The sequence below is a fragment of the Alosa pseudoharengus genome, unplaced genomic scaffold, assembly GCF_046254945.1.
Source record: "Alosa pseudoharengus isolate Yale_2024_CS ecotype anadromous, Long Island Sound unplaced genomic scaffold, YU_APseudo_1.1 YU_APseudo_1.1_scf_23, whole genome shotgun sequence".
Taxonomy (NCBI): Eukaryota; Metazoa; Chordata; class Actinopteri; order Clupeiformes; family Clupeidae; genus Alosa; species Alosa pseudoharengus.
Window position 1 is genome coordinate 12,264,469 of NW_027468685.1, and position 17,500 is coordinate 12,281,968.

The following is a 17,500-nucleotide window of genomic DNA, read 5'->3' on the forward strand; positions in this document are numbered from 1 at the left end:
TTTGTCATCGTGAAATAGCTTGGCTGCCTTGCTCTGTTCTTTTACCTGATCTGCACCTTCCTCTCCTTTTCTTTCACTCTGTCTCTCCAGTTCTCTCTGTCTGTCTCTCCTGTTTACGGGGCAGCCGTGGCCTACTGGTTAGCACTTCGGACCTGTAACCGGAGGGTTACCGGTTCGAACCCCGACCAGTAGGCACGGCTGAAGTGCCCTGAAGTGCCCTCACTGCTCCCCAAGCGCCGCTGTTGATGCAGGCAGCTCACTGCGCCGGGATTAGTGTGTGCTTCACCTCACTGTGTGTGTGCTGTGTGTGTTTCACTAATTCATGGATTGGGATAAATGCAGAGACCAAATTTCCCTCACGGGATCAAAAGAGTATATATACTATATACTATACTCACTGTCTGTCTCTCCTGTTCTTTCTGTCTGTCTGTCTGTTTCCCACTGTCCTGTTGGACATATCGGTCCCAGTTGAACTCGTGCATGATATTTGCATTCTGTGTTTTTATGGTATGTCTGTTTCTCTAGGTGTGTGGATTTTGATTTATATGTGATTGTGTGTGTGTGTGTGTGTGTGTGTGCATCTGATGTGATTACTTGGATGTTCAGTAGCTGTTTGTGTTTTTGTTGTTCGTACTGCTTTAATGTGGGTAGATAGGCCTTTCCTTGATGCAGACTATGTTTTTCTGTCTTTGTGTGTGTATGTGTGTGTGTGTGTGTGTGTATGTGTGTGCATTTGCTGTAATAACATTGTTTAGCTCTGTGCAGTGCATTCACTTCTCCCTGGGGACTTCATTTGTTAACACTGAGTGGAGAGCCTACTTTTAGCTGTGTGGAGACACCATTATGGGAGGGCCTCAGCACTCTGGTCTCTGTTCACTGATGACTGAAGATGGAGGTGTTTTATCTTTCCCCCATGATATCAGAATAAAAATGGCCATTTGAGATGGTGCAGAGGGCTAGTTCAGCATTCAGCAGTTCTCGGATACTTGAATGCCACCTTTAGAAAAGAGACATTAGTTAGAGTTAAGTGGTGTATGACTGAGAATGGAAACCTATTTTTTCCTGTACACGCTCTATTCTCCCAGATAGGACGGGGAGTGTTGTGTCTACTGTGGTTTGGGGGTTTTGTGATTGCATTGAAGCATTAGCATTGAAAGATCACCATCTGGTGGTTGTACACGGTAGAGCATCAAATGTCTGCAAAGACGTAGACCTATGGTTAGAAAACAGCATTCATGCCAGCTGCCTCCAGCTGCTTGCAGACTTGCTGCAGCAGCTGAGCACAAAGAGCACATTGACTGCTCTGGCCATCAGCTCAAATGTCACACATATTTGGCTGCATAGTCAGATGTACATTTACTCCACTACTGCCCCCTTGTGGCTGGTCACGGTCAAGGTGGATGGGTGGAGTTCTGGGCACCATGGAACACCTGCTGCACTTGTACACTCCTACTCCTACCCTCAAACAGATGCTTAATTTATGGTTGAAAAGGTTTATTGGACTATATAAATATAATATTATAATCTAATAATAGAGCGCAGTATCTACATAATATTGTCCTTGATCATTTGTCATGCATTCAGTACTACTCTACTGACAAACTAAACTAAACTAAACACATACATTACTGTGTCATTTTTTTGTATTTGCTTGAGTTATATCCTTGACTGGCTATCACTGCATAGACTTGACCAGCTGCTGCATTTCAGCCCTTCCAGATATACATACACATGTTCCCATAATTACTTTCTAAATTATCCGATGGAAATTCCACACAGATCTAAGATGTAATCGTTTCGCTGGTCGGTGTCACATGACGACCAGCTGAGGGGAGCGATTAAACGAGAAATCTGATTTTTCACATAGATCTCCGTTTCTTGAGGTCACAGAGTGCTGTCGTTAGGAAAAAACCTGAAAACAATCTGTTTTACTGTGCTCGAGTTGCTAGTTCTAACAGCTAAAGCAGCCAGGCAGCTTAAGTGAAAAATCTATGTGAAGTGAAAAATCGCTGGATTTCTCCTTTAAGCCTGGGTTAATCCAGCAAGCCTGGCTAATTATGCTTTCAATCAAGTCAGAATCCCACCCTTAGTAATTATGGCAGTGCTCAGCGTTTGATTATTTCTGTGTTTACAGTCTCCACTGTAGAACTCCGGGGACATGCAAAGCAAATGCAATCATACTGAGAACTACACCCATAACAATCATGCTGCAATTGCATTCATTCCGTCTGGTAATACATTTGGAAAAAGAACGATGTGATCACACAATTCATGTACTCATACTCAATAGTGCGCGTGTGTCAAACAAGGTCATCAGCACTCTGTGTTTCCAGTAGAAGAGACTGATTTGTTTTGGTGCATGATGCCACTTTTGCTATAGGTTCAGTAGAGTGTTCAGAGGCACATCAGTTGCTGTTATGGCATGTGACAGCAACTAGGATTATCCTATGGATGTAGCTGCATATATGTGAATATATTTTTTCCCTTGATTTTTCTGTATGGGTACACTAGTGGTGCTGGCGTAGCTGGCTCAGATCCATTTATAGACCCTTTCAAGAGAGTTCCATTATCAGCATCATAGTTGGCCCCACAAGGCTTCCGTTTTAACATTCCATATGTTATCTTAATGCAGAGGAAGTAGATTGGGAACCAAATAGAACGTTCAAGCATTGTTTTTGTTTTTATTGTTGAAAGGTCTAGACCCTTTCAACAAGGTTCAACATCCTCTATGGAGACCAGACCTACAACCTTTGATCTTTCCATCTATCATGTGTGAGTGTCTCTGGGTTCAACAGCGAACAAAAGCCTCTAGGCATATAGAAAATATACATTCTGTGTGCTACGTTCTGTAATTTTAGACTCTTTTTTATAAATATTATTATTAAACCCTTTTTTATAAAACAAACTTAGAGGAAGAGGCATCTGAGTTCTGGTCTTTGTCTTTACGGCATGCGGACTGGAACATTACTTGCTAATCCAGTTTATATTAAGTGGAGTAAAATACAACTTGACGACACTGAGAAAACATCTAAATCAGGTCAAGCACGGGGGCGTTCTGCATCAGATGATTTTCAGATATTTCTCCGCAAAAAATATAAATTATTTGTAAATGTAAATTAATCTCAGACTCAAACCTGTCAGGATTATCTCAGAGGTAGAGTACCATGACATGTATCTGCATAAACTATAGTACTTTGAGAATGTATGGCATCGTATCACAAACCTCCACTCTACATAGGTATATTTGATTACTTGACAGCTTTCATAACAAATCTCTTGAGAGGCGCTATATTATAAAAAGGAAGTATTCAAACCAGCTCCATATCCATACATCTTCTTCGGTATCCAATCAGAGTGACACCATTTCAAAATTTTAGATGCAGCTGACATGGTCTGCACCATATAGCAGAGCCCAATTCTGTCTCTTTCCACAAACATCTCTGTTGACTTTTCGGGGTCCATAAATGAGTCTTCACTCTTAAATCAGAGAAGATTAAGGAGACATCAGTCCTTCACCTTAAACAAGCACTGGCAAAGTGCCCAGCGCACAGTTCTATTCCCTGCATGCACAGTTCCATTCCCTGCATGCACAGAAGGTCATTCGTCATGATTCCCAAGGGTGCGGAGACTGCGCAAAGTCATGGCTCAACTTTAGCTCTTGGCTCACAGCTCAACCCAGTTGACCTTGAAGAACTGAACCCTTTGAAAATCAGTGCACATTGTGTCTCTGTGCTCATCAAGCAGAAGCCTCCGAGAAGAATCCAAGAAATGCCAAAACCTGCAGTTCTTTGTATGGCCACTTAAACCTATAGTTCTAAAAGTCAGTGGGACTGGGCCACAGCTTCATGGACCCATAGTTATGCAGTTACGACTATGTCATGGACGTTTTCCCTGGCACAGTTGCCCCACGCTATACTCCTTGTCCATTCATGAAACTAAAGTTATGGAAGAATACACACAGGAGGCTATCAAGAATGGACTGATCCAGTCTTCTAGCTCCCCCACTGCAGCTGGCTTCTGCTGTGTTGGGAACAGGGCGGTGGGCTCTCCCTGCGCATCGACAAAATAACAACCAAGAATGAATACCCCCTGCCACTGCTGGACACTGCTTTCAAGCGATTTCCTGCACCAACTTCCTCTGCTTTGCGGTCTCACCTCAGGGGGTTAGCGATGGATCGAGCTAAACTCACGGATCTAAAGAACTGGTCTGTCCCTCCAGACCGTCTTCACAAATTTGTAATTTCACTCTTTCTTACTGGCCCAGCTCAAAGAATATCAAGCCTATTGACAGTTCCCACCAGTTTGCTCCCAATAGCCTCCCAGCAGTGGCTCCCATTCTCCCGACACCTGTCTGGTGGCCCCAGTCCGCTGGACACTGGTGATGGAGGTGAAGGGTGAGCATCTCTTAGAACTCCCCAACACACCAGCATCCAAAACTGAACCCAATGGTCCTCTGTTCTAGCCTGGAGGACCAGACCCAATCTGAAAGATTAAGGGTCTGGCCACGAATAACGTAATGGCCCAACTTGAGGGGCGGCACCAAGCACGCATTTGAAAATCTAACTGCACGCAATTGGATAACACTACGTCTGTCATCTGTTTAGCTCGTCTCTGGCCCACCTATATCAGATACACAGATATGATTGGTTCCCCACAATGCAAGGGGCAAAAGTTACGAGCATCATTACTCATTGACCAAATGCATCCGCGAGAACTCTGGATTCCCAGGGTACCTCTGTTCTGGAACGGGGGTCACTCCTCCCAGCTGACCAATCACCCGGGGTGACGCCTTTCCCTGGAGCTCACTAGCTCTTCATTCTGGTCAACTCTTTATCTCTAATGTGATGTGCCAGTGCTTAAGAACTTGAGAACTGAATCTATGCTTGTCCATCCAAGCTATAATTGACCCATTTGTGGTATACAGTAGTCTTGTGTGATGCACGGCAAGAACAGTGAATTGGCCGAAACATAGGTGGGCGTCGATGAAGGACTTTTCAAAGGACTTCAGGACTACAGCTTAATCTCTCGTCATGAATTTCAAAATGATGTTGGCCCAGTGAGACTCTATTTGCCAAGTATATTAAATACAGACAGATTTTGTGAATGAGACATAAGGAATAAATCAATTGAATAGACTACATTTTGGCTTAAAATATCATACTATGAAAATACATATATTTTTGTATGGCTTTCTATATCAAGAAACTTAGAATTACAATAAGGTCAAAGCTGCACATTAGTTAGTACGCCCTTAGGCGTACAGAGAATTACAGAGAATTCTCATCGCAAAGTCAAAATAATTTAGATACCCTTATGGGATGGGTGCTTGCGTTTCTGTAGGAATCTGCCGTTTTGGTTTGTATAGAAATGAATATCAAGTGACACATACTGTACATGCGAATGCGAAAATAGGTAACTTTCCGATAATAGCTTGACTGCATGCATCCTGTGAAAGAAATAAAGACCTACCATCAGAATTAGCAAACCCAGATAAGGTTGCTAAAGCCTATTCTGCATGTGCATTACATTCATTTCAAACTCAAGAAACTACTAAACTAAAAAATACAATTGTATACAATACTACAATATACTGCTACATCATTAGGTAAGTATTACTGTGCCTGTTGTGGCTTTAACCCCCTCCTGTGATAAAAAGCAAGCAACAAACATGCTGTACCATTTACAAATCATAAAATAATTTTCAATAGCATTACATTTTCCAAGAGAGTTTTTAAAGAGTAAGCATAAGTTAGTGAACGAATGAACAAATAAATAAATGAATGAATTAGCATTAGTTAATTTTCTAAGATTATCAGAAATATTCTGATAATATACAGTTTGAAGAGTATGAGCTTAGGAGGTAGCAGTGGGGGTAGTTTGCTGATTGACCACAGCAGCCTGCCTGAACTAGCCCAGTGTTTGATTAGATTTATTGTTGATTAGAGTTTGTTTATCTGGAGTTTGTGTGTCTGCTTCAATAGGATGCAACATCATCCGGCCCCCCAGAGATGGAGGGATCCGATACAGAGGCCTGACACAAGAGCAGGTACGTGTAAGTATGTGTGTGTGAGTGTGTGTGTTTTTCTGTCTGTCTCTCTCTCTGTCTGTGTGTGTGTGTGTGTGTGCATGTGAATGCTTTTATTTTGTGCTTGTACATGTGCTAGACGGGAATGTGACATATAAATTGCTATCAGTTGTAGCTCTCTGTTAATTTGTGCTTTTGTGTGTATATGCCTGTGTAGATCCGGAGCGTTCAGGTATTGCCAGTGGACTATGAGATTGAGTACATCTGCAGGGGCAACCGTGTCATCGTGGGACCAAAAGTCAGGAAGTGTCTGCCCAATGGAACCTGGACTGATCCCAACCAGAAAAGCCACTGCTGTTAGTACTCTCTCTCTCTCTCTCTCTGAAGCTATTTTATTTTAGTATACAGGCTACTTATGTTAATGGTGGAGACAAAATGAAACTATAATATTTTCAATTTTTTTGGCGTTTAAGCATTACAGATTGGTGAATTGATAGAAATTGTTATGCTTGTAAAATGTTGTAAAAAAGCAACAACATTTGTAAGTGTTTTTACCGAATGTGTCTTATTGTTATTTTTTTTAAATTGCCCAAATTCTGACTGCGATAGGCACTAGTTTGCATCCATAGTGTGCATTACAAAAAGCCTACGCTGCAGAAACCACACAATGAGAACTGGGGTAATACCAATATATGCTAATTTATTGACAAGCCGCAGGGCATCACAGTCAGAACTGGCGGTAATACCAACATTTCCTAAATTATTGACATGTTGCAGGATACAGTCAAGCATCGGTTGAGTAATTACTAGTGCCTTTTGACATTTAGAGGAATATGATGGAAGTTTAATTTAAATGACAGTTTGTAGTCAATGTTATTCTAAGAATGTTTATGGAAATGTGTGTGTAAGGTGATGTACATGTTATTAACATGGCAAAATAATTTTACCTGGCAGTTAAATTGGGATTAATTAATGCACAGTATTAATGCCTGGGGCATTTTATGTCATAGAGATTAGAGCCCACAAACTCTATCTATCGATTTCTTGTCACAGTATTTATTTGAGAGCAGCATCAAGAATTATATTGAGTAGATTGCTCCGCTCTGTCTTTTAGTTCACATGTTCTCTTCATGTGCCAATAGCAGTATAGATCATTTCACTTTCCCTGTAATTGTTCTATCTGGTTAGTAGCGCATCTTTGAGCAAACTAAATCATTTATTTTATCATTAATCTTTTGACATTGTGTCTAACTGCTGTGATTGCTGATAGCAATCTAGAAAGAAGCCCAAGACAAACACATCCTGCTGAAATTGCCTACTATAAAACATCTCTCTCTCTCTCTCTCTCTCTCTCTCTCACTCTTTCTTCTCTTGTCCTCCTCCTCCTCCTCCTCATCTCCCCCCTCCCGCAGTGCTGCCGTGTCCTCGGGTGTGGACGTCCCTGGAGAATGGGCGTGTGAGCGTGTGGCCTGCTGGGCCCTCGGTGGAGGGGACGGTGCTGCAGTACACCTGCCTGCCCGGCTTCATCCTCATGGGGAGGAACTCCACACACTGCACCAAGGCCGGCAAATGGGACTCCCCCAAACCCGTCTGCCACTGTGAGTATGGCAACGAAGATGAGGATGATGATGTGTGTGATTTTGAAATGTGCAGTGTATGCAGTGATGGGCAAGCTACTTAGAAAATGTAGTGAGCTAAGCTACCAGTTACTCTACATTAAATGAAGCTTAACTGCACAAATGCTTCCTCAGGACAAAATGTAGCAAGCTAAGTTACATACTGTACATATTGCAAAAGTAGTTTACTACATCAGAGGCTACTTTGTAATTTACAAAAACATAAACATGAACAAACATGAACATAAACAACAAAGTAAACCAGCAAGTCAGTGCTATTTGAATGACCTAGCCAATATAACCCAGTAAAACAGACACAATAACTTAGTTCCCTTTATTTACAGATGTAGGCTATAACATGATCAGTTTAAAAAAAAAAAAAAAAAACTCTTGATTGTTACTCTCACAGTTCCAAAATCAATTTGGGGGAAAAAGGCTCCACATACTGTAATAGCAAAAGGCAGGTACTGAGAGAAGCATGGCCAAATGTGTTGTGTTTCCTTGTTATTCTGTGACAAATTAAGAAGATAAATGGTCTAGAGTCCATTCCAAGTATTTGATTGGTAGCTGTTCACTAGAACTCTCTCATTTCTCCAAAGAGCAGTTAATGTAAGTGAAGGAGGCCATAATTAAAAACTAAAATAAATAAATCTATCAGACAGATAAAGCAGGGACTTTAGGAGTGGCCAAATCAACAGTTTGGTACATTCTTAAACAGAAGGAATGCTGTTGAGCTCAGCAACACCAAAAGGCCTGGAAGACCAGACAAGACAGCTAAGGTGGATGATGGCAAAATTCTTTCCTTAGTTATAAAAAAAACACATTCACAACATCTAGCCAAGTCAAGGACACCCTAGGTGTATCACTATCAGAGTCTACAATCAAGAGATGCCTGCATGAATACAAATACTAGATGCTGAATCGCTTCTCGGCCCTTTGGCTAAGACATGCGGTCCACTCGCTGATGAGAGGACGTGGTCCTAACCATTTTCGTGCGCTAGCGTGGTCCTAACCATTTTCGTGCGGTTAGCGCTTCGGACTTGTAACCGGAGGGTTTCCGGTTCGAACCCCGACCAGTAGGAACGGCTGAAGTGCCCTTGAGCAAGGCACCTAACCCCTCACTGCTCACCGAGCGCCGCTGTTGTAGCAGGCAGCTCACTGCGCCGGGATTAGTGGATGCTTCACATCACTGTGTGTTCACTGTGTGCTGAGTGTGTTTCACTAATTCACGGATTGGGATAAATGCAAAGACCAAAATTCCCTAACAGGATCAAAAGAGTATATATACTTATACTTAACTTATACTTGAATGCAAATACCAGATTAGACCTCGCTAGAAAACAGAAAACAAGATTCTTTGTACAGATGAAACCAAGATTTATACCAGAATGGTGGGAAGTGAAAGAATGGAGAACGAAAGAAACAGTTCATGATCCAAAGCATACCACATCATCTGTTATACATGACTGTCAAATTTGAATAAAATGTAAACCATTAAATTGGGAAAGCCTCATTACATACACGGATTCTTGTCTCGTGTAGAAAATTCTGCTGCAAGCAGGGTAGGAATTTCACGGCGGCCACAACGACCATGGCCGTCGTTGCCCCTAGCGTTGGCTGTGATGCCCCTTTGAAAATCAGAGGTTTACAGGCCACGGTGGCCTTGGTGCCCCCTTCTTTCAATATTCTGCTTTGCGTCCTACGAATAGTGATTTTTATTTAGCCTGTGGCCTAAATAAAATAAATAATCTTAGCATTCACAGCGCAAATTAATTTAGTCTTTTACGCAGTGGAGAAAGTGGCAGCGCAAGAAAGAAAGTGCGTCCAAATTCACCCATTCTTCTCAGTTGAACTATTCGCGAAGTAGCCTATTCATCACACAGACATCACAAGTATCACATGAAAGAGCTTTTTCTCAGCTTTTAAACGATGTAAGCCAATAATTGCTGTGTTAAACGGTTCGCCAGAAAAGTAAATAATATAATTCAATTTAATCATACATTCTACTGAAGGTTATGCGTCCATGATCTCCCTACCCATTCATCTCGGTGGAATACTTCACGAACCCTTCTTTTAACACGACAAACCATAGCAAACAGCAGACCTTACCGAACACAAAGGTGTAAAGCAGTCCCCTGTACAGTTAGCCGTTCCAGAGTAATCCAGTTTTGAATTTGCAGTAAATTTCGACATGCATGGATGTCTTCAAATTTGGGCTTTAAGTTTTACAATGTGTTTAAATTGTTCCACATGATTTTATAACGGGCCAAATACAAAATAAATGTTACAAATATCGCCTAGATATTAGTAAATCAGAGGACAGCTGACTAAGAGTTTGTGAAAGTAGCCTTAATGATCACAAAATGCTAAGCATGCATCTAGGCTATTTGAGTTTCTTAAAGCTGAGCTGTGCTTAAATTGATTGATACATGATTTCATAGCATTTATATATAGCCTAGATATCTGTAATTATTAGATGATTTACAGTTCTATGTAATATGTCATGTTTCATGATTTTGTAATGTTTCATACAGTGATGCAGGCCTTCTGCAGTGAATAGGCTAAATACAACTTTGATCATTTTTATAGCCTACTACTGTATAGTTAACTTTGGCCTTGGTGCCCTGACATGTGACCTTTGTGCCCCCCACCAAATATGCCCAACTGAAGGCCAAGTGGCCTTGCCCCCAGAATGGTGAAATTCCAAGCCTGGCTGCAAGACAAGATTGTATTATCCCATTTTGGAAAAGTGTGTTTAGTCAGTCAGCTTTCTCAGTTAGAACTGCAGATTGATTGTAAACAGATCGATATAAACACACATTCCAGAACTAAAAACCTAATCTTCACAAGTGGTTAATCAGTAGTCAGCTCTGTCAACATTAGCTATACTACTCATTTTGTCTCCATTTCATCTGCGCTTCTTTGCTTCCTTATTTCTGTTGTTTGCCTTTCTGTCCAATGTTTAGCTATTTTTAGTTGGGTTGGAGTTTCAGTTACTTGTGGTCCAGTGATCCTGTCTGTTGTGTACATTCCATGTTGTCTGCAGTTTTGTTAGTTTCAGTAGAAACTTCCTTTTTATCTACTCTTGCCCATTAATGTACATTACACCTGTTAAATATACCACATACATAATAAAATAGTTGCCTTTTGTGTGTACATTCTAAATGTGTGTGTTCAGTTCTTGAGTTTGTGTGTTGGTATAGTTTTATATTTAAGTCGTTTTCTGAAGTCTAACCCTATATGTCTCTCCTTTCTCTTTCTGCTGTCAGATGACAGAAATTACACCGGTAAGTCTGCTCATACCCTCCACTGTAGTAAACCTGTCGCTCATATAGTATTGTTTCTGTGTTAGTTACTGTGAAGTTTAAAATATAATACAGTGCTATTACAGTATTTATAGTAGTACTATGTAAAGCGACCTTGGGTTTGAGAAAGGCGCTATATAAAATAAACTTATTTATTTAAACTAAAATTATTATTATTATTTATTTATTTATAACTGCTTCAGTCCAGATCAGACTGAAGATTTATTGTAATGACTTGAAAACTCTACACATAACTTCTTAGTGTGAATCATTCTCACAATGATGAGCATAATGAGTTAGCCTGGGAAGACCCAGACCTTCACTGAGTGTACAATTGGGAGTGGGTCTGTACAATTGAGTGGGTCTGGAAAAGGTTCACTAACTTATGACTTCCAGCAGGGGTGCTACTAGCAGTGAAATTAAACTTAAATTTGTACATTAAACTCTTACCAAATTGTTTAAAAAAAATGTAGCAATCTTATAAACAAAGGCTTTAAATGCAGTCGTTTACTCAATTCCAAAGAAATACACGTCCATGCCAGATTAGAGATTGTATTTGTGTGCCAGACAGACATGCAGAGCAAATCCCAAATTTCATATTTGCCAAAAGTTTGTATGGGTATACCCAGACTAATAATGAGTTATGATAATGAGCAGAAGTATGTCATCATGATATGAATGACAGCACATGTCATAACATCATTAATTATGTACATGATGCTTGGTAGGACTGTGTTACATTCCATAAATATACATCAGCGTTATGTTTCCACCTCTGATCTTGAAAATGGGAATCAGAACTATCAGAATTCATATCAATAGCTTCATAGCAATAAACTAGCACCTTGCATGTTGTAACTTGCTGGAAGTACTTCAGTGCTTCCTTGGCTCTGAAGTAGTTCTGTCACAACATACACTGCTTGCTCTGAGTATATTTTTTGCACCCATGACAATGAAAGGTGATTATTTGGGGCATTCTGAGCCATGCCGTATTTTCACTTTTTCTTTGAACTAAATAGCTAGAGCTGTCTTCAGCGCCGACATGAAGACAATGTTCAGTCTGCTGCATGGCTTTTTTATGTCAGACTTGATTAAGTAGCCACATTAAACCAGTAAGATGCAAGATTCTATTTTACAGGCACCTGAGCAAAGAAAGAAAAGACTATGTCAGCTAAAATAGTTATCTGTCTAGACATTGCACTAGATAGATGGAGGAAAAGTAGTTTAAAAAATTAATCTACACCTAAAATCCCTAAACCTTCACTCCTTTCAGCTCTGAAATGTTGATCTCAAATGGCACAATATGGACATCAGACACTTCCACTCCATGACAGGACTAACAGACAAATTTACCTCTCAGCATAGCCAAAAAACATTACATCTTACAGTGCTGTACTACAAAACATATTACCTCTCAGCATAGCCTAACACATTACATCTCGCAGTTGTCACCGACACAGGCTCAGACAACAGAGAATCGGGTTCAAGGGGTTTATTTCACAAACTGGCAGGGTTTAGTAAGTCCAATGGAAGGCAGGCAAAGGAGAAAACACTTAGGGGGGAAAACACTACTGAAGCACTGGAGTTTGAAGGTACAGGAGGAGACCAACCGCGAAGAGTCCAAACAATACTAACAAAAGGCCCACAGGAATCAACAAGCTCTTGACAAAGTTCGCACGTAACACTCAGGAGAGCTTAGAGGTAGGAGTCTGAGTCTCTGGGGGAAAACTTCTTCACGCCAAACAGGAATGAGGGGTTGCCAAAGACGAGGCCAGATTAAGGGCCCGTCCCATTTCTCCCCCCTTAAAACTTCCACTTGGTTTTGATTGCCCTCAACATTAAAGCCCCCTCGACAAGGGAAGTGGAGGTGAAGATCTTTCCCTATAAATTGGGACACCACTAAATGCAAATTAGCGTAGCGAACGTGCTCACCTACGTCACGCGCAGCGCCGACGTGTCTACCGGTAGTAGCAGGAACATGCCCATTCCAGCGGTCGTTGTGTGGGCTGTGCTGGTTTATCTACGTCTAGTTAATCAACAAAGATATTCGTGTTCATGTGAACGCCAGAACACCCACCTTAAATATTGACGAAACTACCCAGATCAGATATATAACGTTATTTGATGGGCAGACTCTCTCAAAGCACTCAGCAGATATCATGAACATCGTCAGATAGCTTCGTGAGATATTTTCTAACATTAGTGTTCAAAACTCAACAGTCCATCAGATGTGCATCCAGCTAACATATTCCAACATATTCCGAAATTTTAATATGCTTATTTGCGAAAATATATGAAAAATTTGGCCGGCTCGCTGAGCTCGCACGGTATCCAGGGTAATTTCATCTCCCACTTCGTTTTAAGCCTGCATCGGTCCTGGCTATGTTTTGAGGGTTGATTTTAAGGGCAAAATAGCACTTCCCCTTGCTCCCTATAGTAATGGGACACCCTAGCCCTACACGTGCACGCGCAAAAACGAGGGTTAGGGCAAAAATCTAGGGGTAGGGGAGGTATTGGGACGGGCCCAAAGACTGAGGGGAGACTGGGGTTTAAGTAGGGAGTGAGGCTGATTGGGAACAGGTGCAGGTCATTAGTAGACTGGGGAGTGTGAACGAGTGAGGGGAGCTTCAGTAGAGTGAGCAGTGGGTGTGGCTGGAGGGGAGCCTGGTGTGGCTGTGACAGCAGTGCTGTACTACAAAACACGTTACCTCTCAACATAGCCTAAAACATTACACCTGCTTCTCCTGTGGCGCAACAGGTTAATCTTCAAATTGCTTCAAATTGCTTTCTTGAATTTCCCCTTGGGATCAATAAAATATCTATCTATCTATCTCACAGTTCTGTGGTACAAAACATCAATATGAAAGTCAAACATAATTCTCAGAATAGATCCAACTGAATAGATCCAAAAGTGTCATATCTGCAATAGAGAGATGAGGGTAATATAACTTCAAATAATGGAAATCACTCATGCCACTGATCCTGGAAGACCATTTTATTGATAATGAATGGGCAGCCCTTCAATTATGTATCCATTCACTGAAGGGTACATACATTTTAGATTCTCCTCTACTCTAATGTTTATGGGTTTGTTGGCAAGTTGTACTCCAGTATGAAGTGGCTTTTAAGCTGCTGTAGATATTTCTTTAAACTTTTATCCAACTTACCCATGAGAGTGCATGTGTGTGAGGCCAGTTCGTATAATGCATATGCAAAATATCGGGTAAGGATTTGCACTCTGCCCACCCCCCCCCCCTCTCTCTGGAAGTTTCCTAGGTGCTGAGGACAGACCTCAAGAGTGTCTCATATGGCCTTTTTTCCTCTAAGAGCATCCTCTTTGAGGTTAGCTATCAGAATGTGAAGTCCACTTATGTAAGTGTTCAAAAATAGCAAAGTGAGAAAAAAAAACCACCATGGTTTCACTATGCATATAATCATCTGACCTCTTCCTGCTGTCCTGAAGATAAGAGTGGAACTGTTTTTTTCTGTGGTACTCTTTTTAGGTACCCATTTCATCATCTTATGTGATAGTTTTGGATGTGGGTATAGTCAGAAAGAGTAGTAGAGCAGCAAAGTGTGTGAGAGGAACTTTTTGTAGTTTTCACTTGCGTGCATAAATCTACGTCTTGAATATCCCTGACAGCATGATACCATCATGAATCTGAGGTTACAAAATGTAGTCACCTAAAACACACACTTTAAAATGCTAAAAAGGTGCATAGGGCCACATTAATATGATTTTTAATGTATGCTGAGAGGGTAGATATAGTCAAAATATTATTGTATATGTCTTTAGCCAAAACAAAAACAAAATGTTTTTTTTTTTACTACTTTAAGAAAATATGAAAATTGTAGTGTTGATTCTCTCTGGAACAGGAGCCTCAGTACTGGATATGAACATATGTATATCCTTATTCCAAATTATAGGTCTTAATTTAGCAATATAACTGTACCAATGTGTAGTTACCCATGTTTGTTGAGACCCCAGAACAATTCGTGCTGGAACTTGAACTCACCTACATGCAAGTTATTTCAGTAACACTAGGTGGCAGTGTGACATAAAGCCAGCAGCCCTTGTCACAGATTGCATCTTCTTCTTGGGGCCTTGTTTGTGTGTGTATGTGAGGAGGGAGTACCACTGTGCCGGTCTGAGGTGGTGCTATGTTGTCACCATGTCGGGGCGCTGTTATGCAAAGGACCCTCGCATCCCTCAGACATCACCGTAGCTGTTTCTATGTAACCAGAGCTTATTGTTTACACTAACAAGACGGCGCACTCCCAGTGTTCACCACGAGATGGCACTGTGGAGATTCAGAAAAGACAAACAACCTACCGCATCACTGCAGACACGAGGAAAGGCTGTGTCTAAATAGCTGGAGTCAAACACCATCTCTGTGACAATGTCAATGACAGCCATACAAAATAGACGGTCCTCACATCTAGAAGTGCACAGCTGAGAAGTGGGGAAGTGGCTCCTCCAGGCTTCAGGGGGGAAGGGGGCCCAGCCCAGCCCAGCGTGGAGCCCTGCAGGGCTGCAGAATGGAGCTGCCGCCTGAGGCTCTGGCTGCGCCAGGCTTCTGCTCTGGCTCGGCTATGAGCCCCCACTGGCTGCCTCCTGTGTTTGCTAAATTGATTAATGGCCGTGTCACAATATGGCAATGACGTCTGCACAGGAAACCGCTTAGAACACAAGCAGACGGGGGGATTTGGGGAGGGGGCGGGGGAGGCGGGTGTTGCTGAGGGAGACAAATGGAAAGGGGAAGGAAACGGGTAGGAGAGAATGAATGAGTGAGTGAGAGAGAGTGAGAGAGAGAGAGAGAGGGACACAGAGAGGCTGAAACAGAGAGGGAGAGATGGCGGGATTCATTGGAAGGGAGGTGGGAGAAAAAAAAAAGCGGACGATAGAGAGAGTGAATTCAGGGGTGAGGGAGAGAAGCGAGAGGAGGCAGATGAGAGCAGGGCAAGAGAGCAGGGAGATTTATGTCTGCCATTTCTCCGCTAAATTACATTCTGCCCCACTGTTTCTGTCCCACTGGAAATGTGTTTTCTGGTTGTTACTGCATTTCCTCTCATCCCACATGCCTCTCCAGGGGAATGCATACACACACACACACACACACACACACACACACACACACAAAGTGCCACAGAAGCATACAGACATAGAATTAATCGCACACTCACACCATACCAACCCACCCACCCTTGGGTATGGTGTAAGTGTGTGTTCTGCTGCTGACCCCTCTGTGTCCCATCTTATCTTGAGCCCATGTTCTCACCCCTTGTGCTCATGTTCCCTCGAGCTCCTGTCCTGCTAGCGTTAGCCGCTGCTGATGTAGGTTGCAGTCATGGCACGAAGCCTTCTTTGCGGCACTTGGGTGGATGCTACCTGATCGCAGTCCATTTTGAGATCTACAAATTAATTGAAGGAAGAACGTTGCTAGTTTTGTATTGTACAAGATATTAGGACATATGGAGATCTACTAATCAATTGAAAGAAGGAAGGAAGTATGTTACTAGTTTTATATTGTATAGAGGACATTCAATAAAACTGGTGTTGTTCTAAAATGTAGCAAAAAATCAACAAAGTGCAACTGAATGCTAGAAGCTGACTCTGAAATAGAGAACATACTGTATAAACACATAAGGAGATGATGTGCACAGATGAAAATATAAAATACTGCTGACTGTCGGCACGGTTAGAGTGTTCATTTCTGAGCAGATGGTAGGGGCATACCTGACGATGGGTGGTAGGATGTTACTCATCTTCAGCAGCAGCGACCACACGCACTGGCTGGAAACCAACAGCGTGGGGTAAGACAGCTACCTCACACGCGCACACACACACACACACACACGCACGCACACACACACACACTCTATGTTGTGATTGTGCAGAGCAGCATCCAGCACTTCTTGGAATGTACTGTATGGTCAGAGTCGCTGCTCATCTCTGCTGCTGTTCTCTGCCCTGCAGTAAGTGGTCAGCTTGACTTTGAGGTTGAAAGGGGCGGCACTCCTCTTTGACATTTGACAAATCAGGTCAGCCGACCGTTCAGTCAGGTGCAATGTGTCAACTAGACTTTACAGACCAGTCAAATAGTCTCAGGTCGAGCTAATTCACCCCTCACTGCATTAAGGCAACTAGCTAATCACATCAGATAGATGTATTTGGCCAATCAGATCACTCAGATAGTTGTATTTGGCCAGCAAATCAGAGTGTATTCTCAGTGTGTAGCATTCTCTACAGTGCAAGCTGAAGTGAATTGTGCTGGACTTCCTCTCAGACCAATGTCTACACTGATAATTCATATAGGGTGGTGAGCGGTCCGGTGCATAATGGCTGCCATGCATCACCCAGGTGGGGGCTACACAATAGTGGTGGTTAGTGAGGTTCCCTTTCACTGTGAAGCACTTAGGGTGCGTTGAAAAGTGCAATGTTAATGCAATGTGTTGTTGTTGAGTTGTGCTAGAAGTGTGTGTGTGTGTGTGTGTGTGTGTGTGTGTGTGTGTGTGTGTGTCTGTCTGTCTGTACTCTAAATGGTGGGCTTGTC

At 42.1% G+C, this 17,500-nt stretch overlaps 1 protein-coding gene across 2 annotated transcripts in view; it reads left to right on the forward strand.

The window, feature by feature from the left end:
• gabbr1b (gamma-aminobutyric acid (GABA) B receptor, 1b) overlaps positions 1 to 17,500 on the forward strand; it is a 93,911-nt gene that overhangs the window by 17,774 nt on the left and 58,637 nt on the right. For both annotated transcript variants that reach the window (XM_076301539.1, XM_076301542.1), the window contains 4 exons: positions 5,982 to 6,046; positions 6,243 to 6,381; positions 7,438 to 7,623; positions 10,911 to 10,928. In XM_076301539.1, coding sequence (XP_076157654.1) covers positions 5,982 to 6,046; positions 6,243 to 6,381; positions 7,438 to 7,623; positions 10,911 to 10,928 — 408 coding nt within the window. The remainder of the gene's footprint in view (positions 1 to 5,981; positions 6,047 to 6,242; positions 6,382 to 7,437; positions 7,624 to 10,910; positions 10,929 to 17,500) is intronic.